Source organism: Podarcis gaigeae (genome assembly GCF_964106915.1).
Source record: "Podarcis gaigeae genome assembly, chromosome: 14".
In the NCBI taxonomy this organism is placed as follows: Eukaryota; Metazoa; Chordata; class Lepidosauria; order Squamata; family Lacertidae; genus Podarcis; species Podarcis gaigeae.
Genome location: NC_139690.1, coordinates 50,811,461 through 50,832,647, shown reverse-complemented (window position 1 = coordinate 50,832,647; position 21,187 = coordinate 50,811,461). Strand labels below are relative to the sequence as shown.

General features: G+C 49.5%; 1 protein-coding gene across 3 annotated transcripts; it reads right to left on the bottom strand.

The window, feature by feature from the left end:
• Positions 1–2,147: 2,147 nt before the first annotated feature.
• AMZ1 (archaelysin family metallopeptidase 1) lies at positions 2,148–20,092 on the bottom strand. Of its 3 annotated transcripts, none has more exons than XM_083711624.1 (7): positions 19,966–20,092; positions 13,464–13,803; positions 12,191–12,358; positions 9,972–10,100; positions 5,356–5,522; positions 4,467–4,643; positions 2,148–2,885 (listed from the first exon to the last, which is right to left on the bottom strand). In XM_083711624.1, exons 2-7 carry the CDS (start codon positions 13,765–13,767, stop codon positions 2,316–2,318), a joined length of 1,515 nt encoding a protein of 504 aa, XP_083567750.1. In that variant the 5' UTR covers positions 13,768–13,803; positions 19,966–20,092; the 3' UTR covers positions 2,148–2,315. The 3 variants fall into 3 exon arrangements, with proteins under 3 accessions (XP_083567750.1, XP_083567752.1, XP_083567751.1); XM_083711626.1 differs by lacking the exon at positions 19,966–20,092 and adding an exon at positions 19,769–19,883; XM_083711625.1 differs by lacking the exon at positions 19,966–20,092 and adding an exon at positions 19,494–19,591.
• Between the last annotated feature and the right edge of the window lie 1,095 nt (positions 20,093–21,187).

Genomic DNA, 21,187 nt, shown 5'->3' with positions numbered 1-21,187 from the left:
GAAAGAATCTAATCTAAATGTTTACTTTGAAACATTCCCTGCCTCCCTCCCTCCCTCTCCCTGTCCTTCTCCCCCCCCCCACCTCCCTTAGTGACGTTCCCATTTTTTACATACAGTTGCTGTTTTATTTTTAAGTGCCAAAAAGGAATATATAATGTTTATGTTTTGAGTGGCTGTTTTCCACAAACCAGAACGGATATTTCCCGAGCATTGAAACAGCAATATTTAAGCAACCAGCAGGTGGCAGCAACTTGGTTTACTCTCAATGCACCATTTTCAGATGTGAATTTTTTTTGGTGGGGAGGGATTGTTTTCACCCAGTAACCATAGCACTCGCTGTCCTGTGTTCACACACCACTGGATTCCATATTTTCCTTTTGAGCAATTCATTTTTCTTTTAACGTCTACTATGATTACACAATCTGAATGTAGAAAACACTATTACTCAGCCCTTGGTTTTGTCTTGGTCTAATGTGCTAAGATGCACATTATCACAGCAGTGACATTTCAACCGTGTTCTAGCAAGCGCTCCACTTATTTGGACGATTCACAGCAGTCCTAAGAACATCAGAAAGGGTCCTGCTGGATGAGACCCAAGGCCCATTGAGTCTAGCATCCCATTCTCACAGTGGCCGGCCAGATAGCTGTAGGGAGCCCCTAAGCAGAGCCTAAGCGCAACAGCACTCTCCCAATTTGTAATTCCCTGAAGCTACAGAAAAGGCCAATAAAAATGGCCGAATAGCTACCTCAAAAGAGAGCTTGCCTACCCCCACTGATCTTAAGGTCCTATGGGACCGCCTCTCCTGGTATGTCCCACAGAGGACCTTAAGGTCTACAAATGACAACACTTTGGAGGTCCCAAGTTGCAAGGTGGTTAGATTGGTCTCAGCTAGGGCCAGGGCCTTTTCAGTACTGGCCCCGACTTGGTGGAACGCTTTGTCCCAAGAGATTAGGGCGCTGCGGGACTTGACATCTTTCCGCAGGGCCTGCAAAACAGAGCTGTTCCGCCTGGCCTTTGGTTTGGACTTAGTCTGACCCTTATGTTTCCCCCCGCTTATGGTTTTGATCTATGGGCTACTATTAAAATGAGGCTGCATTTTAAATTGTATTTTTAACCTGTATTTTAAATTGGGTCCCCCCCCATTATGTTTTTATTGTAATTTTACTGGTGCTAGCTGCCCTGACCCCAGCTCTGGCCAGGGAGGGCGGGGTATAAATAAATAATAATAATAATAATAATAATTATTATTATTATTATTATTATTATTATTAATCTTACACTGCAATGTGTGGAGAGGTTGCCAGAGAGTGCTGGCTGTGCTCAAAGTCATGTTCTCTCAGTTCCGCCAGCCTGTGTCTTGCATGTCCTGAAGATCATAACAACATCTTCCAGAATCATCTGCATGTGCTGGGACCATGGTGCAAGAAGTTAGCACAACAGCTGAGATTTAGCATGGTTGCAAGAAGTTCTTTTTTTCTGGTATAACAACTTCATGGTGAGTACCAGCACTTTTTCTTAATTTTTTTTAAAAAGCAGTGCTTGCAATAATATGGTTTTTTAAATTTTAAATTGCATTTGTTTGGAAGAACTACATCCTGGCTTCCTGTTTCTAAAGGAACACTTGCAGATGCTTTTAAAACTTTGGGTACGTTGGAGGGACAATTTCCACACTGACAATTTCCACACCCGCTCCTCTTCTCCTTGGTTGAAAAGGCCCAAGTGTCTCTAGAGATTGCCAGGAAAGCATGCATTCCTCTCAATTGCTTTATTATGCAGCAAAGGAGCTCAAGTTATTTATAGCTGGATCCTTAAAAAGGTGACATTATTTGGGGGGGGGTGTCAATGGTTTAGCCTTGGAATTTGAGTGCAGCTATATAGAACAAAGTTCATGACTTGATGGGAGGTGGGAGAGAGGACAGTGTGCTTGTCTTAAAATACATTTAACTCTCAAAACCCTAAAAGAAAAATGCTAATTTTGGACCAAATAGTCTACCTGGGTTGATTTTCAGGCCCAATTTAAAGTACTGGTTAAAACTTTTAAAGCCCTATATGACTTACAACGGTTACCTGAAAGACTCTTCTGATCATATTTGCACATTTGGATACAACAAACCAAAGACTTGCTTCAGGAAGGACAAGGAAATACTTCAGTAGAAGATTTTTTTTTAATTGCACTAGGAGAGTTCTTGATTCTTTCTCTGATAAATCAACGAGAACTTGCAGTGGAAAGGGCGAGAGGCATAACGAGAAGAAAGGGAACTAACAAAACCCACAATTAATGAATATGAGAAACAGGCAGTGTGTCTCCGTGGGGCTAGCTGTCCTCCCATCTCCAGTGACAAGGGGAAGATTCACCCCTGGCTGCTTTCCTGGAGCTCAGTTTCCTTCTCAAGGAGGAGAATTTGTCTCCAAGGACCTTCCGCAGCCCCACAGTGTCACTGGCAAAAGGCAGGTCCCTCCGGACGCTGGGCAGCTCCCCTGTGAACATTTCCCAGCGGGCCAGGGCGTCCACCGCCTTGTCTACTTGCAAGAGATCCTCCTCGGATACGTCCTTTTCGAGAGCGGCGATGCACATCTCCAGCCACAGGGTGTACTCCTTAATTATGTCCGAGGGCTTGGGAGCAGCGCCCAGTCGCTCCTGGCTGGGAGCATCGGCCAGAGAACAGGACGGCTCGTCGAGGTCAAGATCCTGCAAAGTGGAAACCGCCTGGCTGCAAGTATCTGGGGTCAGGGGCTCCGAGAGGGACGTCACCGCTTCGGAATCGTTCTCGCCACCCATCCCAGAGTCAGCGCTGTATGGCAAAACGTCTTCCGACACGGACAAGTCTGCCGGGTCTTGGCTGGGCCAGGTAGACAAAAGAGTTTGCATCCAGGCATAGAGTTTCTGCACCAGAGAACATAAAACGGGTTGACTGCTTCTGTTGCCATTTCAGATCAGGGCACTGATAATCAGGGAACACAGAAACAGAGGGCGCTGCCTTGCTCAAAGTGAAACCCATTGGTCTACCTAGCTCGGGGTTGTCTGCATGGACTTCCAGAAACTCCCCAAGCAGAAGTCCCTACCTAGGAGATACCTACCTAGGACCTTCTCTTAGGCTTGGGCACTCCTGATTTGGGCAGGTTGGAGGATGGATGGCAGGTAACATGAGGTTGAATCCTGACAAGACAGAAGTACTGTCTTGGGGGGACAGGGGGCAGGTGGTTGTGGGGGACTCCGTGGTCCTGAATGGGGTAACTGTGCCCCGAAGGACCAGGTGCGGAGCCTGGGAGTCATTTCGGACTCACAGCTGTCCATGGAAGCGCAGGTCAATTCTGTGTCTATCTACCAGCTCCATCTGGTACACTGGCTGAGACCCTACCTGCCCACAGACTGTCTCGCCAGAATGGTGCATGCACTGGTTATCTCCCGCTTGGGAGCTCTACGTGGGGCTACCTTTGAAGGTGACCCGGAAACTGCAATTAATTCAGAATGTGGCAGCTAGACTGGTGACTGGGAGCAGCCGCCGGGACCATATAACACCAGTCCTGAGAGACCTGCATTGGCTCCCAGTACATTTCCGTGCACAATTCAAAGTGTTGGCGCTGGCCTTTAAAGCCCTAAACGGCCTTGGTCCAGTGTCTGAAGGAGCTTGTCCACCCCCATCATCCAGCCCGGACACTGAGGTCCAGCGCCAAGGGCCTTCTGGCAGTTCCCTCACTACAAGAAGTGAGGTTACATAGAACCTGGCAGAGGGCCTTCTCAGTAGTGGCGCCTGCCCTGTGGAACACCCTCCTATCAGACGTTAAGGAAATAAGCAACTATCCTACTTTCAAAAGACATTTGAAGGCAGCCCTCTTTAGGGAAGTTTTTAATGTTTAATGCTGTATTGTGTTTTTAATATTCGATTGGGAGCCACCTGGAGTGGCTGGGGAAAAAATAATAAATTATTATTATAGGTCTGATTTGCTATTGAAGCATTTGCTTCAGCTCAGATTAAAGCAGCCTTTGTCAGCTAGATCTTTTGGATTACAACTCCTATTGGCCCCAAGAAGCACAAACTGAGGCTGATGGCAACAGCAGTCCAAAGTCTATGGAGAGCTGAACTAAAGCATCAACCATTTCTCTTGAGTGTGGCCACAGATCCTGCAGAGCCCCTACACAAGCTTCAGGAACGAGCACCTGCTCCATGGCCAGTCCCCTCTCAGCCTTATCCTGTGCCTTAGGGGTGCATAACCTGACCAGAATGAGGACCTGTATGAGGAGAGCCACACAGGGACACAGACAGGCTGATCCCTTGCCTTTCCTACACAGCAAATGGCTTGAGACTCTGAGCCGCCTGTAGGTTTCTGCTCTCCAGACAACTTCTCTGCTTCCGTCTCCCTCTGATGGGGATTATAAGATGAGCAGCCTGGAGCTGGTGACCAGACAAACCCCCGCCTTTCAGAAAGGAGGGGAAAGAGCCATCTTGCTCTCTGATTCTCTTACCTTATAGCGCTCGATGAGTTTGAAACCCACCACGTACTGCAGCTTCCGGAGGCATATTGGGCAGGGCTCCAGCGGCCGCAGCAGAACTTCATCCAAACTCAGAGCCCCCTGCATGATGCACTGGAGCCAACGGCAATTCCCCAAGCCAATCAGGTGGCAGATCTCATGGCATGTGACCTTTCATTTGGGGGGGAAACCAAAAGCAGATTAAGCTGAACTTTCACTGTTGAGTTTGCCTTTCCTGCCTTGAACTGGTTCTCCTTTCTTCCACCAGGGCCGGATTTAGGTTTGATGAGGCCCTAAGCTGCTGAAGGTAATGGGGCCCTTTATATGTCCAGCTGTCCTTTGTCAACAACAAATTGTCACTGTTTTTTTGTGTTGAATATATGCTCATAATATATGCTCATACCCTTAATCTACACTGCCTGGTCATCATTCTACAAGCACTCTTTAATATTAGATAACAGCTACAGCAGCTTGACCAACATTCAACTGTGGTGCACTGCAGTCTGCAGCTGCATGCTATATGTTGCCCTGCAACCAGTCCATGCAGAATGTTGGCACCCTATATATAGAAATGAGCAAACCAGTGATATTTGAGGGAACAGGCTAGCAGGCTAGGAACAAAACACTGTTGTTGTTGTTGTTGTTGTTGTATGTAGGTTTAATTTTATCTGTTTTTTAATGTACATCCAGGTGTTTTTTTCCTTTAATTTTTTGGGGGCCCCCAAGAGAGTGTGGCCCTAAGCTACAGCTTCTTTAGCTTATATGTAAATCCAGCACTGTACCAGATCCTTTTGTGTGTGTGTTTAATTGCTGGACACTTAACCTGGGCCCTTCTGCATGCAACGCAGGTGCTCCACTGTTGGGGAAATATTGCACGCCTCACCTTGCAACACTGGAGCATCTCCAGCATGTTGAACAGCAACGCCTGATGTCTGGCGTGTGCCATAACTTCGTCATGAACCTCTTGCCTCCATGGCGCTGGGTTTAATGTGGTGCAACCCATCTGGGGGAAGTCGCCCGTGAACCTGGCAAAGCTGCAGACCCCCACCTCTGCGGAGGCAGGAAACAAGAGGGGAGAGAGAGATCAGTCTCATTTCCTCAAACGCCCAGGCATACCACCCAGATAGGAAAACCACCCTTACACATCTGGGTATAGAGATATCTGTCATATAATGAAGTCTGTTGAAATATATAGAGAAGATGGACAGATGTCAGTCTGATCCCAGCATTGTTTTATCTTCTAAAAATTAAGCATTAAGCAAGAGAGAGATGGAGCAAACCAGTGTTATGCCTATATAGAATAGTCAGGGGTTAAGTACCAATTTATAGGAGGTTTTGTTGCTGGAGAGTGTGTGGTAAACGTGTACTTGAGGAGCCTTGCTGCCTCAGAATGCATTAAGCAAATTGTGCAGAACTTTGCAGGCAGAATAATGCTCAGTAGTATATCTTATTGACTTCTTTTTTAAAAAAATAGTTCATTAAATTTATAAAAGACTGACAAGCAGAAAAATAAAAGTTCATAATTGCTCAATTTTTAATACGCTGCTATATGCAACTTTAATATTCAAATAAATCCATTATAGCAGGAGTTGGGCATCTCTGGCCTCTGGGCCAATCTTGGCCTGCCAGGGTGTCAAGTTTTGCCCACAAGGCCATTTTTCCAAAACCAGGCCCGGCTGTCAATCAACTGACATAACAGCTGACATAAGCTGATGGGTGCGGGAACAGAGTTCAATTCTACACTGGCTGTGCCCACCAGTTCCCCATAGGGAACTTGCACATTCAGCCAAAGTAGTAGCATTTAACTGATGAACAGAGAATTCAGCCCTGCTAGTGATGTATGGAAGTGAGAGCTGGAACATAAAGAAGGCTGATCGTCAAAGAATTGATGCTTTTGAATTATGGTGCTGGAGGAGACTCTTGAGAGTCCCATGGACTGCAAGAAGATCAAACCTATCCTTTCTTAAGGAAATCAGCCCTGAGTGCTCACCGGAAGGACAGATCGTGAAGCTGAGGCTCCAAGACTTTGGCCACCTCATGAGAAGAGAAGACTCCCTGAAAAAGACCCTGATGTTGGGAAAGATGGAGGGCACAAGGAGAAGGGGACAACAGAGGACGAGATGGCTGGACAGTGTTCTCGAAGCTACCAACATGAGTTTGACCACGTTGCGGGAGGCAGTGGAAGACAGGAGTGCCTGGCGTGCTCTGGTCCAGGGGGTCACGAAGAGGCGGACACGACTAAACGACTAGACAACAACAAGATGCTGCTTTGCCACTGTGTTCCCTATGGGGCATAAGAGCCAACTCCGGCACGCTGTGGGTGCTTGGGCACCCACAATAATATTATTGTGGGGGCTGGGCACCCACAAAGTCAATGAGAAAAGCCGGCAGGTAGGCTGTGGTGCTGAGAGAGAAGCAGTTCAGCTCCGCCCTCCACAGCCAACCAGTGATGCACCCTTTTCAGGGGGAGAGCTTGGACACAGAGCCCCTCCATCGTGGAAAAGGGTGCGTCATTGGCTGAGGAAGAAGAGGAGCTGCCGGCCACCACAACTTCCATGTTCCGGCAGTGGGCATCCACAATCCAGAGGGCAAGATGGAATCCCTGCTATGGGAAACATGCTGGTGGAAAAACCCCTCCCTGACCCCCGTGGGTCAACTTTGATGTCATTATAACACCAGATGATTGACAAGTGGGTGGACTCACCTACCTGCCCACGGAGGGACCGAAAGATCAAGCCTGCTGAGCCGCAGAGTTTATACAGCACCACCCAGGCACCTGGCACTTGACTGCACAAGCCAAGAAGATGCTCTGCCACAGGTAGCTTTACCTAGTGTACCCTCACAGGCATTTCGTTAGTAATTATTTTATTATTTCAGATCAATTCCCAAGCAGCTTAAAATATAGAATTCCAGATTACTAAACTGCAATAAAATCTGATTTTAAAAGCAAAAAAACAAGCAGTTGGGAAAGCAGCAGGATTGATAACTGTGCTGCAAAAAAAAAAGCGCTGGTAGAGCTAAATGAATTAAATTACAATTAATCTGGTAGGATCCTTTGATTGTTTTATTTTTGAAGCAAACTGCTTAAGGTCCATCTGGTTGGTTTACCAGGGTTCCTCTATATCAGAAAGTGGAGTGGAGGCTGTCCAACTAATTAACCACCCAAAGAACCTCATTGATATCCTTGCCACATTAAACGCTTGGCAACTATTAATGAAACCGGAACAACAAGTTATAGAAAACTGCAGAATAGCGGAAGAACTGGCGGGATTTCAGGAGGAGAGGACCACAATCGATCATTGTTTCGCTCTTAAATTAATCCAGTCAAAAATATACAGGGAGGGGCAAACGCATTAAGAACTTAAGAAGAACCTGCTGCACCAGACCAGTGGCCCTGCTGGCCCAGCATCCTCTTCTCCCAGCTGCCTGTGAGAAACCAACAAGCAGGATCCGAGCACAAGAGCGGTTTCTAGCAACCAGTATTCAGAAGCACAGAAGAGGGCCAGTGTGGTGTAGGGGTTAAGAGCGGTGGACTCGTAATCTGGTGAACTGGGTTTGCTTCCCAGCTCCTCCACATGCAGCTGCTGGGTGACCTTGGGCTAGTCTCCATAGACAAGGAGAAGGGGGCGGCAGAGGACGAGATGGTTGGACAGTGTTCTCGAAGCTACTAACATGAGTCTGACCAAACTGTGGGAGGCAGTGGAAGAGAGGAGGGCCTGGAATGCTCTGGTCCATGGGGTCACGAAAAGTCAGACACAACTAAATGAAAAAAAACAACAAAAAGGGGAGTGAAAGGCAGGATATCAAGTCCAAACTCTTCTTCTGCTGCTTCTGCTGCCTCCCAACTGTAGAGGCAGAGCAGAGCCATTGTGCCTAGTAGCCACTTATAGCCATGAATTCCCCACCGGTGTGCATCTGGCTTCAGCATCACACCCCGCACTCCAAGGAGCTCACAGTCCCAAATGGGAGTGGTCAACCTGCGACTGCAACTCCTGCCATCCCTGGGATAGCAAACGGAGGTGAGAGCCAAGGGCAACAGGTGATAGATGTGAGCAGATGCAGCCAGAGGTGCTTATTCTGGGAAGGAAGACTGGAGTGTGGATGTTAAGGAAGTGCTTCGTGGAAAAGGTGGGCTTGGGTGTGGCGATTTAAAAGAAGGGCACAGGAACATAGGCAACAAAATCAGACCATCGGTTGGTCCATCTAAATCAGTACTGTCAACACAGATTGGCAGCTCTGCAGGGTTTTAGAGAGGTGTCTCTCAGCCCTGTCAGGAGATGTTGGGGGTTGAACCTGGGACCTTTAGCTTGCAAGTCAGGTGCTGTGCCACTGAACTATGGTCCTTTCCTGTAGAGAGGGAGATGATACAACATCTGTGATGTTAGACTGGTGGGTTCCAGGGACAGAGCCTTTCTACTGGTGGCTCCGCATCTTTGGAGCTCCCTCCCCAGAGGGCATACAGTAGGGTTACCAGACATCCCCGGTTCCTGGGGACAGTCCCCGGTTTTTCAAATCTGTCCCCAGACAAATTCCGTCCCCGGAATGTCCCCAGATTTGCAAATCTGTCCCTGGGAAACATGGCAGTGGCAGCCTCAGCAGCCTGGAGCCAGCCTGGTAGCGCAGTTGGCTCTGGCTGGCTTCAGGAGCTGCTCGCTGCCACCTTCACTGCTGAAGGGGAACCAGGAAAGTCCGGTGGTACAGATCTCCTGCCCCCTTCCCCCTTTGTTTTGACAGATCGGGGGAGGCTCAGGAGTCACGGGCGGGCGGGCATTGCCCAGGAGGAGTGCAAGGCACGTGGTTTCTTTGCCAGGCAAGGTGCAAAGCCCTTCTTTTACACCCTGTGAAACATAAATGTGCAGAGGGTTTTTTTTAAAAAAAAACTGGGAAACAGCCACCCGTCTGTGACTCCCAAGCCTGCCCCAAACATTCAAAACAAAGGAGGAAGGAGGCAGGAGATTGGGGAAGGCTGGGGAGTCACAGGCATGTGGCATGCTGTTGCCCAGTTTTTAAAAACTGTGCATTTATGTTTCACAGGGTGCAAAAGAAGGGCTTTGCACCTTTATACAATATGCATATGTTCTTTTGCCTCACCATCCCCACTACTGACTCCCTGTTGCTTCTCAGCTTCAAAAAAAAAAAGTGTCCCTGGATTCATTGAAAAAAATCTGGTAACCATAGCATACAGCCTCGTCACTACTAGAAGAAGAAGAGTTTGAATTTGATATCCCGCCTTTCACTCCCCTTCAGGAGTCTCAAAGCAGCTCACATTCTCCTTTCCCTTCCTCCCTTCCCTTCCCAAACACTCTGTGGGGTGAGTGGGGCTGAGAGACTTCAGAGAAGTGTGACTGGCCCAATTTCACCCAGCAGCTGCATGTGGAGGAGCGGAGACGCCAACCCGGTTCCCCAGATTACGAGACTACCGCTCTTAACCACTACACCACAGTGCTTCTCTTTTTAAGAGAACTATGGAGGTGTTTTCCTCCCCATCCCTGGACAAACCTTGGCCAGGCAAGAACTTGCTGAAGGTGAAGCTCCACGTTTCACAAGGGTAGAGGTCGGCAAGGGTGAGACCCAAGACGCAGAGGGCATCCATGGGCTTGTTGTTCTTCAGAAAGGTCAGGATCCCATCTACGGGGGGAAGGAAGATGCCAAAACAAAAGACACAATCCAGTGAAACTTGTCAATCTTGTCATTCGTTCAATTCCCTTGGAAGAGAATTTAGAAACCTATTCCCTGCCCTTCAGCAGCAAGTACAGCCTACCCTGTTTCAGGCTTTTGTTTGTCTGTTTGTGTACTGTATTTATATCCTGCCTTTCTCCCAAGATGGGATTCAAGGCAGCTTACAGCATTTAAAAACACCATTGGAAAATACAAAGCAGTAAAACTAGCTAATGGAAAAACACGGTTAAAATACATAAAATACATGGAACCAGCATTAAAGTATTTTTTTTAAAAAAATATTAAATTTATATACTACCCTTCACCTGAAGATCTCAAGGAGGTTCACAAGATAAAGTAAAAGGAGCCAGTCTGACCTCTCTTGGGAAGGAATCCCACAGTATGGGAGCAGCCCCAGAAAAGGCCCTGTCTCTCCCATGTCACCCCCAACTGTGCCTCTTATATTGATGGTGCCAGGAGAAGATGCTCATTTGAGGATCTTAATACCTGGATGGGTTTGTATAGGGAGATAGGAGCTTTCAGGTAGCTTAGACCAAAGCCATTATAGTCTGTAATGACTTGTTATTCCAATGAGGTTTTTAGCGTTTATTTTCAAGCCTTAGTTTAAATATATTGCAACCTTTCCTGAGTAGCTGGGGTGGAACAGGATGAGCAGAACACATCCACAGGGCATCAGTCTAATCAGGAATCCATTATAAACACACCCAATTTGGGTTAGCACCTTTTTCCATGAAAACAAAGGGATGGAAATATGTTTGTGTGGTGAGGAGGGGCGTGTTCCAAAAGGAAAATGTGGTTGCAATCCTCCATCTGGTTGCTTACTGTTGCAGCTGCTAGTGATGGAATGATTTTCCATGGAAAGACTATTCTCCAACCCCCTGCCTCACACCTTTCCTCCTCTACTGTGCAGGCAAAAGGGAAACATTGCCTAAATCAGGGTGGGAAAACTGTGTGGCCTTCCAGAGGCTACTGGACTCCAATTCCCATCAGCTCCACCAGCACAGCCAGTGGCCAAGGATGATGGGAACTGGAGTCCAACAACCTCTGGAGGGCCACACTGCTTCTCTATCCCTGGCCTAAGAGGGTTGAGGGGACTCAAGGACGTACTCAAGGGAGAAGGGAAGAGGGCAAGGATGACCTCAAGTTCCCGGTAACTGTCAAAGGCACTTCCCAGCCAAAGAAATGCACATGGGAAGTAAAGGTAAAGGGACCCCTGACCATTAGGTCCAGTCGTGGCCAACTCTGGGATTGCGGTGCTCATCTCGCTTTATTGGCTGAGGGAGCCGGCGTACAGCTTCCGGGTCATGTGGCCAGCATGACTAAGCCACTTCTGGTGAACCAGAGCAGCGCACGGAAATGCTGTTTACCTTCCTGCCGGAGTGGTACCTATTTATCTACTTGCACTTCGATGTGCTTTCGAACTACTAGGTTGGCAGGAGCAGGGACCAAGCAACGGGAGCTCACCCTGTCGCGGGGATTCGAACCGCCAACCTTCTGATCTGCAAGTCCTAGGCTCTGTGGTTTAACCCGCAGCACCACCCGTGTCCCTTACATGCTCTTAATTGTCAAAGATCACACTTAAAGTCACCTCTACAGCTCTGAATACCCACACACAACAGTCTCGTATCTACTATGCTCTTCCCAGGTCTGCCCTCTATGGAGCAATTGCAGAAACAGGGGACCACTTCCCCTCCACCAGTTTATGTACTTTCTCCCGTCGGGATTTGGGCACGCAGCCAGAGACTGCGCCTGCGTGGAAACTTCCTCTGCTGCTCCCTTTTCACTCCGCTTCTGGTTCTGGGAGACAGTGGTGCAGGAGAGGGTGAGGAAGCACCTGGCCCTTCATTTGCCTGCCCTGCCTCCTCCTCTTCCAACCCATCCTGTGCTCCACCCTCCAGCCATGAAGGATCCCCTGCCTCTGACTCTTGCCTCTGGGCTGGCAAAATTCCCCACTTACCCCCTTCTCCCAAGTCAGACTTGAGCCCCATTTCCTAGTAACACGCCTCGCCGTCCCCCAACTTGCTCTCCTGTCGGCTTACCTGTATGAAGCTGCACTCTGTCCGAATCCTGGCTGTGACGGTAACAGCAGTGGATGGAAGAGACTGGGACAGAAGGAAGGCACTTGACTCGGAGACCCCAAAAGAAAGACTCGACGCAGCCACAGAGGGAGTCCAGCAGTGAGATCCCAGCAGGGCCGTCGCTTAGATCTAAGAGCAAAAGCATCAAGCCAGTTCCTCTGGGGCTCTTTCTGAGGGGGGTGGGGACTATGCCCTACAGCAATGCAAGAAAGGAGAAAAATCCCAAAGAAGGAGAAGAATCCCCAGAGCACGAACTTCCAATGTTATTATTAGTATATGTTTTGTAAGAGCCTGGCATTTGCACTTTTTGAGCAGTCATTGCCTTCCTCGGAGAAGAACATTACTAATAAGGGAGAGGGCGCTCTGTATCTGAAGATTTACTGCAAGCGAAAACAATTTGCTTGTCTACCAAGGAAAATCCAGCATCTTCAGAATGTGTTGAAGACATACCCAGGGTCTTCAACTACATCCAAAGCCACATGCGAGACCGGCTCTAGGGGATTTTGGACGGGGTCCATTGTAAAACTAGAGATGGGTACTGGCTCTGGTGAAGTCCCTATGGGGACTTGAAGCAGGACTCCAAAGACAAGAGTAGCCTCCAAAGACAAGAGTAGCCTCTGAATCTTGGTCACCACCAAGTGAAATCGGTCAGACTATCATGTACTGTTGTGGTCAGAGCAACTACTGTTGCTGCAATAATAATAATAATAATAATAATAATAATAATAATAATAATAATAATAATAATAATTTTTTATTTGTACCCAACCCATCTGGCTGGGTTTCTCCAGCCACTCTGGGCGGCTTCCAAAGATTAAAAATACATTAAAATGTCACACATTAAAAACTTCCCTGAACAGGGTTGCCTTCGGATGTCTTCTAAATGTCAGGTAGTTGTTTATCTCCTTGACATCTGATGGGAGGGCTGGCACCCTTCTAAAGAACATAGGAAGCTGCCTTATACAGAGGTTCAGACCATTGGTCCATCTAACTCAGCATTGGTTACACTGACTGGCAGCAACTGAACAGGGTTTCAGGCAGGGGTCTCCCCCAGTACTACCTTGAGACTTTCTGCATGCAAAGCAGGTGTCCTGACCAAGAGGAAAGGCACTAAAGCCAGAGATCCCACTTTCCCTGCCTCCTTTGCATAGCTCTCCCTTCACAACCTCAATTCCACACATGGCATCCCTGTCCTCTTTGTTAGTTGGTGCCAAAGACCCAGCAGGTGCATTACCTATAGGCTGCAGGTAGATGTGCTTGCGGTAGACTCTCTGCTTCCTCCTCAGCAGGGAGTAGTAGAAGGTTTCAAAGTCCTCGGGGGCATCAGGGTGGCTGAGGAGCCAGTCGAAAGCCGTCCGGATGAACAGGCTGCAGAAAAGTGTCCTGTGCGGGTTGTACGCTTCGGAGAGGAAGAGCTTTTCGGCGCTGGAGAAGGCCTTGGCGTAGAGCTCCTGCAGCGCAGGGTTCGTGGAGATCAGGGCGTCCTTCAGCGCTCGGGGCCCAAAGCTGAACTCTTGAGCATGTCTGCACTGCAACATCGCTGACGGCAGACCCCGCTTCAGTGGTGCCGCCCTCTGCCAGGAGAAGAGACCATGGTCAGCATCTAACTACACTCTGCTCTCAGGGGAGCTTGCCAGGGGAGCCAGCAAGCTCTGAGGATCACCTGAAACATCTCAAGGTGTTGTAGGATGGCGGTTCAGAAGAGATCAAAGCTGGGAGCCCAGAACCCAGGGGGCACCATTTCACATTTGTTTTGTTGTCTATTAAATAATCAGATCCCAGAAAGATGTGAGTATTTAAACATCGCTCCCGCAATCCTTGGCACAATGGGTCAGGGCATCTGGCTGTTAACCAGAAGGTTGGTGGTTTGAGCCAGCCATTTCCCCCTGCTCTCCCGTCTACTTTTTCTCTGTCTTTATTTCTTTATTTCTTACTTATTTATTTGGCAGTGATCCACGCAAGTCTGCCATCGCGTAGGTGAAATTGGTGCAAGACACTATCTACCTGCCTATTTTAAAAAATAGTGATTATTTCTCCATCCCCTGGGAAAACTCAACCCCAATCTGCCGTTGCAGAATGGTTTGGTTTAGCGTTTCCATCCAAAATGATGCTCCGTGGAACTTCCTTCCTGTAATACAATGCATTGCTTAGGGCTGCCATCATGCCAGGAACCCCTAAATTACACCACGTGCAATTTCCAATGATCTCTTCATAAATGATTCCCTTTGTAAGTCAGCTACTACCAAGCGACTCCCCGACAAGCACCCATGAATTATTCTCTTTGAAAGTTCAGCTCCATCCTTCTCGTTCTCTGCTTTGCTCTGCCACCCCCCTCCTCGGATAAGACGTATTCTGGAGCAACGGCAGCAAACACGAGCAGCATAATAAAATAGGGCACGACTGTGTGGCAGAACGAGAGTTTAAGCGTGGGACCTCAAAAGGTTTTGCACCCTACTGCTTTAAACCAGAAGTGCCTACAAGGAAGACAGGGGTCTACTGGTGAATCTCCAGGTGATTTGCAAAGCTGTCTGGCTTCCAGTGGTTTAACAGTAGTATAAGTCCCTGTACAACTCAGGATCAGGTTTCCTGTGAATTCCCCTTATCTCTTATATACGGTACTCAGTAGCCCCGTGTGGTCTGTGGGAAAGTTTATCCTGCAAGTTCCAAAGATCTCAGAAGCCTCCTCCAGAGTAACTCGGAACAGGGCTTTTAGTGTGACTGTCCCTGTTCTGTGGAATAGCATCCCTGCAGGAGCCCACATTCTGGAAGCAACTGAAGGCATTTTTGTTCTGACTGCTTCCCAACGGGATAAATGGCTCTTCACCACAAATGTCTGCTTTGTATGGCTTAAGGTTCATTTTAAAAGTTTTTGCTGTTTCTTCTGTTTTAAATTATCTCTAGCTTACATCAGCAATTAGAAAGCAATTAATAAAAAAATGACAATAAAATATCACATTTCTTTTATTGTTGTAGTATTGCATTTATATCCTACCTTTCACCCAAAGAGCTCAAGGACATTCTCCCCTTCCCCTTTTATCCTCACAGCTAACCTGTGAGGTAGGCTATGCTGAGAGACTCTCACCCAGTGAGTCTCATGGCTGAGGGGGGATTTGAACCCAGGTCTCCTAAGCCCCAGTCCAACACTCTGGGCTGCTACACTGGGAGCAGGGCCAAGAGAAAAGAAGTTGGCAACCTGTTCCATAGGAAAAGGCAGTGGCAAGTGAATGGCTCAAGGGAGTGAGAAAGAGGCTGTGAATTCTGGGACAGTGGCTTAGCAGCATCTTGCATTGCAAGGAATTGTACCAAATGAGCCTCTGGGTCCCTTCATAAGAACCTAAGCCTGCAACTGGATCAGGCCAGTGGCCCATCTAGTCCAGCATCCTGTTCTCACAGTGGCTTAATAATAATAATAATAATAATAATAATAATAATAATAATACCCCAGCCACTTTGGACGGCTCCCAACAGAATATTAAAAACACGATAAAACCTCAAACATTAAAAACTTCCCTAAACAGGGCTGCCTTCAGATGCCTTATAAAAGTCAGATGGTTGTTTATTTCCTTGACATCTGAAGGGAGGGCGTTCCACAGGACGGGCACCACCACTGAGAAGGCCCTCTGCCTGGTTCCCTGTAGCTTCACTTCTCACAGGGAGACAACCGGCAGAAGGCCCTCAGAGCTGGACCTCAGTGTCCGGGCAGAACGATGGGGGAGGAGAGGCGCCTTCAGATATACTGGACCGAGGCCGTTTAGGGCTTTAAAGGTCAGCACCAACACTTTGAATTGTGCTTGGAAACGTCCTGGGAGCCAACGCAGATCTCTCAGGACCGGTGTTATGTGGTCCCGGTGGCCGCTCCCAGTCACCAGTCTAGCTGCCGCATTCAGCCGTGTTCTAGCTGAACCCTTTGAAAACGAGGAGCACTAAATCCAGTTTAGCATCGCTTGTCGCTAAAGGCGTTGGGCAAAGCCACCCACTCAGTCCTCGTTTTCCATTTGTAAATCAGAGAGTGCAATGAGTGGGACATTATGAACTGAAGTTCATAATGATGCTCTGCTCAAGCAAGCCGTATTTGGCTCACAGGTTCACGTGGCTTTTGCATCTCTGCCAAGGGCTCCCTCCCCCCCCCGCCTCCCCCCCCCCCCGCTATGTCGCTCTGTTTCAAAGCTGCATATTCCACTTGGCCGTTCATTTTAGTGATCTCTCCATTCTGTTTGTCCCCCCCAGCCCTGGCAGACATTCAGGAGCCTCCTTCCCCTGCCATTTCCCCTGTGCCCAGAACAGAGGACAAGGAAATGCACACAGACCGTCAGCATGCAGAGCTTCTCAGAATAAAAACCATGTCATGAAGGCGCCCATGGGCGAACTGCAGCTTTTCCACACTGTTCAGGGGCACCTTGTTCATACTTCTCCGGCGAGACCGATACTTTGCATAAATGGGCCTTGTTTTTAATGCAAGACAAGATTTAAAAAAGCAAAACAGGAGCCACCAGGGGCCCGTGCTCACACGACAGGCAACTAAAAAGAGGCGTAGGAAAATTGGAGCACTGTGACATAGCTGAACATGGATCTACCCTAAGGTTTTACCAGATTTTTTTCCATGAATCCGGGGACACTTTTCAACTTCAATGGATTTTATATGGGTAAAGGTAAAGGGACCCCTGACCATTAGGTCCAGTCGTGGCCGACTCGGGGGTTGTGGCGCTCATCTCACTTTATTGGCCGAGGCAGCCGGTGTACAGCTTCTGGGTCATGTGGCCAGCATGACTAAGCCACTTCTGGCGAACCAGAGCAGCGCACGGAAATGCCGTTTACCTTCCCGCCGGAGTGGTACCTATTTATCTACTTGCACTTTGACGTGCTTTGGAACTGCTAGGTTGGCAGGAGCTGGGACCGAGCAACGGGAGCTCACCCCGTCGCGGGGATTCGAACCGCCGACCTTCTGATCAGCAAATCCTACGCTCTGTGGTTTAACCCACAGCGCCACCTGCATTTATATGGGTACTGATTTGTAAATCCGGGGACTGTCCCCGGGAAACGGGGATGACTGGTAACCTTAATCTACCTCACCATTGGATGTGTGTGGCTCCTAGGAATTGTGCTGTGATGAGGAGCAGTAAGAGTCAACCTACACACAGTTTGGAGAAGCTCCTTCCTGTTTCCTGGGGAAGCAACCCAAACTGTCTCTCCTCCCAACGCCAGCATCACAGGACAAGAACTGGAGAAGAGTGCCAGCAAGGCAGCTACGGCCACAGCCTGCCTCTCCAAAAGGCTTTGGGGAAAGTTGATGCTAAAATCCAGTACCAAGACGAAGGTCTACCAGGCTTGCCTGTTGAGCATGCTGCTTTACGGAAGTGAGTCATGGGCAATTACAGCCACCAGGAGTGATGCCTCAACACTTTCCATATGCGCTGCGTCAGGAAGATTTGGGGTTTCACATGGCAGGGCAGAGTCTCAAACCAAGATGTGTTCTCCCAAGTCCACATTCCCAGTGTGTTCACACTCCTATCCTGGCTCGGCCATGTCCACAGAATGGAAGATGGCAGGATCCCCAGGGGCATACTCTACAGCAGGGGTCAGCAAACTTTTTCAGCAGGGGGCCGGTCCACTGTCCCTCAGACCTTGTGGGGACTGATAAATATTTTGAAGAAGAAAAAATATGAACAAATTCCTATGCCCCACAAATAACCCAGAGATGCATTTTAAATAAAAGCACACATTCCACTCATGTAAAAACACGCTGATTCCCAGACCGTCCATGGGCCGGATTTAGAAGGCGATTGGGCCAGATCCAGCCCCCAGGCCTTAGTTTGCCAACCCACGCTCTATGGGGAGCTGGCTTCGGGCACCAAGCCCATTGGCAGACCAACCCTGTGTTACAAAGATGTCTGCAAACGTGACATGAAGTCTGGAAACATTAACGCTGCCGTATGGGAATGCTTTGCAGACAATCACAGTGCCTAGATGGTCAGTCTGGCTGTCCATCCATAGCAGTGACCAGAGAAGGAATGACGGCTGGGAGTGTGCTGCAGCAACAAAAAGTACAAATGCTATTCTAGGCTGCATCAACAGAAGCATCGTGCCCCAATCAAGGGAAGTCATAGTATTGCTCTAGTCTGCCTTGGTCAGACCACAACTGGAGTACTGTGTCCAGTTCTTGGTGTCGCAGTTTAAGGAGGATGTTGACAAGCTGGAAGGTGTGCAGAGGAGGGCAACCAGGATGAGCAAGGGTCCGGAAACCAAGCCTGATGAGGAACGGTTGAAGGAGCTGGGTATGTTTAGCCTGGAAAAGAGGAGGATTTGATGGCTATCCCAGTGGCGTAGCGTGGGTTGTCAGCACCTGGGGCAAGGCAAGTAATTTGCGCCCCCTAACCCTAACCCCCAGATGTTGCGCCCGGTGCGGCCGGGCCCCCCTGCACCCCCCCACGCTACGCCACTGGGCTATCCTAAAGGGGTGCCACATGGAAGATGGAGCAAGCTTGTTTTTTCCTGCTCTGGCAAATAGGACCCAAACCAATGGATTCAAGTTAGAAGAAAGCAGCTTCAGGTTAAACATCTGGAAGAGCTAGAACTGTTCAGCTGTGGAACAGACTCCCTCAGAAGATGGCAGACTTCCTTTCCTTGGAGGTTTCTAAGCAGACCTTGGATGGCCACCTGTCATAGATGCTTTAGTTGTGATTCCTGCATTGCAGGAGGTTGGACACTAGACTACCTGTGGGGTCACTTCCACCGCTACAATTCTGATTCTATATCACTTTTTGGGTGGGCAGTATTATTATTTTTTTAATGATACCCTAGGGAACGGCTGTAGATTACCGCTAAAGAACCTGCTTTGCATGCAACAGGTCCCAGCATTTCCGTCTAGGGCTGGCAATGCCTCCTCTGAACACCTGGAGTGCTGCTGCCAGCCAGTGCCGGCAACACTGAGCTAGATCGGCAACGCAGCTTCCTATGCTCCTAAACCACGCTGCCCGCTTCAGAAGCGCTCACTCCATCTATTAAAAAGGCGGGGCGGGATTTACATGAATGTAAAGGTTAACGGAAGGGCCTCCAGAGGACCAGGGCGGGCGGCGATATTATTTTGCAGAACACCAGCCACTCTTGGCGCATCCTGCGAGTTTAGAGATAAACCTGGCACCGATCTCACCCCCTCTCCTTGGGACCCCTTTCCCGGACGCGGGTGCCCGCCCGTCACGCTCTCCCGACCCGCGTGCGCGCCGGACCCGGGAACGCGACTCCCGGGCTCATTCTCACGTTCACTCACACCCCGCTGCAGCACCTCCCGATCCGCAACGCCTCTGCCCCCGAGCCTGTCGCAAGTTGCTCGACGCTTGTCCTTCTTCCCGTCCGATGACAGGCGAAGGGCAACGGGAGCCCCAGGCAACGGAATTCTCCCGGTCGAGCGGCGGCGGCGAAGCCGGGAAGCGGATCTCCCGCGTCGACGCGGATATGAGCGAAGCCCCTTCCTAAGACGGCACTTGGCTGAGCCTGAGCAACGACGTGGCTCGCCAGCGTTTCTTGCAGTTGTGCGCGACGCACCTGCCCTTTTCTCCCCAGGGAGTGGGGAGTCCCCAAACTCCTCCCGCCACCTCCCCGGATCTGGAGAAGCCACTTTGCAAAGGCGCGTTTCCTCCTCCTCCTCCTCCGCGATTTGCAACAGGGGTCCTCCTCGCTCGCTCGCTCGCCTCTCTTGCAAATCTGCAGCGCTTGGCGGCGGAGAAGCGGCCGTCACTTACCTCGCTCTCCCTCCAAACGCAGCTGGGGTTGCGCGGGGATCTCCCTTCCTGCAGACGGAGAGGGAGGGAGGGAGGGAGGGAGGGAGGCCGGCTAGGGCGAGCGGGAGACGGAGCGGGGGCAGCTGGCGAAGCCGTGACGCGCCAGGCGGATGGGGTTTGCGCGCCGCCGGCTGGAGAGGCGGGGTGGGGACTGGGGAGAGAGCAGGCGAGGCAGAAGGAGGGGGGGCTCCGATGAGGGAGGGGGGCAATGTTGGGGAAAGTGGGGGCGTGATAGGAAAACAAGCCGCACGAAAAACAAACCACCCCGGTTGCCATTTGACTGGCCCTTCCTCAGAACACATTGGCAAGTCTTGCGCGTTCCAGCCTTTGCATCCCTGGCATCCGGAAAATGCTTTTAACAAGCCTTTTCCTCCCAAGAGCGTTCAAGGTGAGGAGCCAAGTATGTTATCCCTGCTGCCGGGAAGGACGTTAGGAGAGCCCTGGGGCCGGATCAGGCCAGGAGGCCCCCCAGTCCAGCATCCTCACAGTGGCCAAGGAGATGGAGAGAAGCCCGTGCGCAAGACCAGAACACCCTCCCCTCCGGGGTTTCTAGCAACTGGTACCCAAATGCACTGAAAACGTACGAAGATCCTGCTGCTGGATCAGGCCCATGGCTCACCTAGTCCAGCAGCCTGTTCTCACAGCGGCCAACTAGATACCTGTAGGGCTGTGGCTCTTGTAGTCTGGACGCTCAGATTTAATTCATTATGTATCTATTAAGATACAGGTAAACCACGTTTACTGGAGTGAACAATAAATGGAACCAATCAGGGTCATGCAGCCACAAAATTCACCCGTTAAAAGACAGTGAGGATGGAGTAAGAGAAAGTGACCAGCTGAAAATGCCCAGAGTAGGGTTACCAGACGTCCCTGGTTTCGGGGACAGTCCCCAGATTTGCACATCTGTCCCAGGACAAATTCCATCCCCAGCTAACACAGCAGTTTGACTTCACCCCTGGAGGCGCTTCAGACAGAAGGATGCTAAAAAAATATTGTTGATTTTAGTTTATATTTTGTATTAATTAATTTGTAACTAACTGCTATTGGAAACAGAATATTGGACTTAGATGGACCTTTGGTCTGGTCCAGTGTTAGGTTTGGGTGTTAGCTGTTGTGGGGGCTTGGAATCTGTCCCTCAGGGAGTGCTGAGCTGCTTCGTCTCTTCCGGCCTTTGAAAGTAGGC

Bases quoted from the DNA above. Each gene is read 5' to 3' on its own strand.
- AMZ1 (XM_083711624.1), bottom strand. From the start codon at position 13,767: ATGTTGCAGTGCAGACATGCTCAAGAGTTCAGCTTTGGGCCCCGAGCG. The intron at 10,101-12,190 runs GTAAGCCGACAG...TTCCCCCCGTAG, and splicing joins CAGAGTGCAGCTTCATACAG to ATGGGATCCTGACCTTTCTG. The intron at 5,523-9,971 runs GTTTGTCCAGGG...CTGCCTCCGCAG, and splicing joins CAAGTTCTTGCCTGGCCAAG to AGGTGGGGGTCTGCAGCTTT.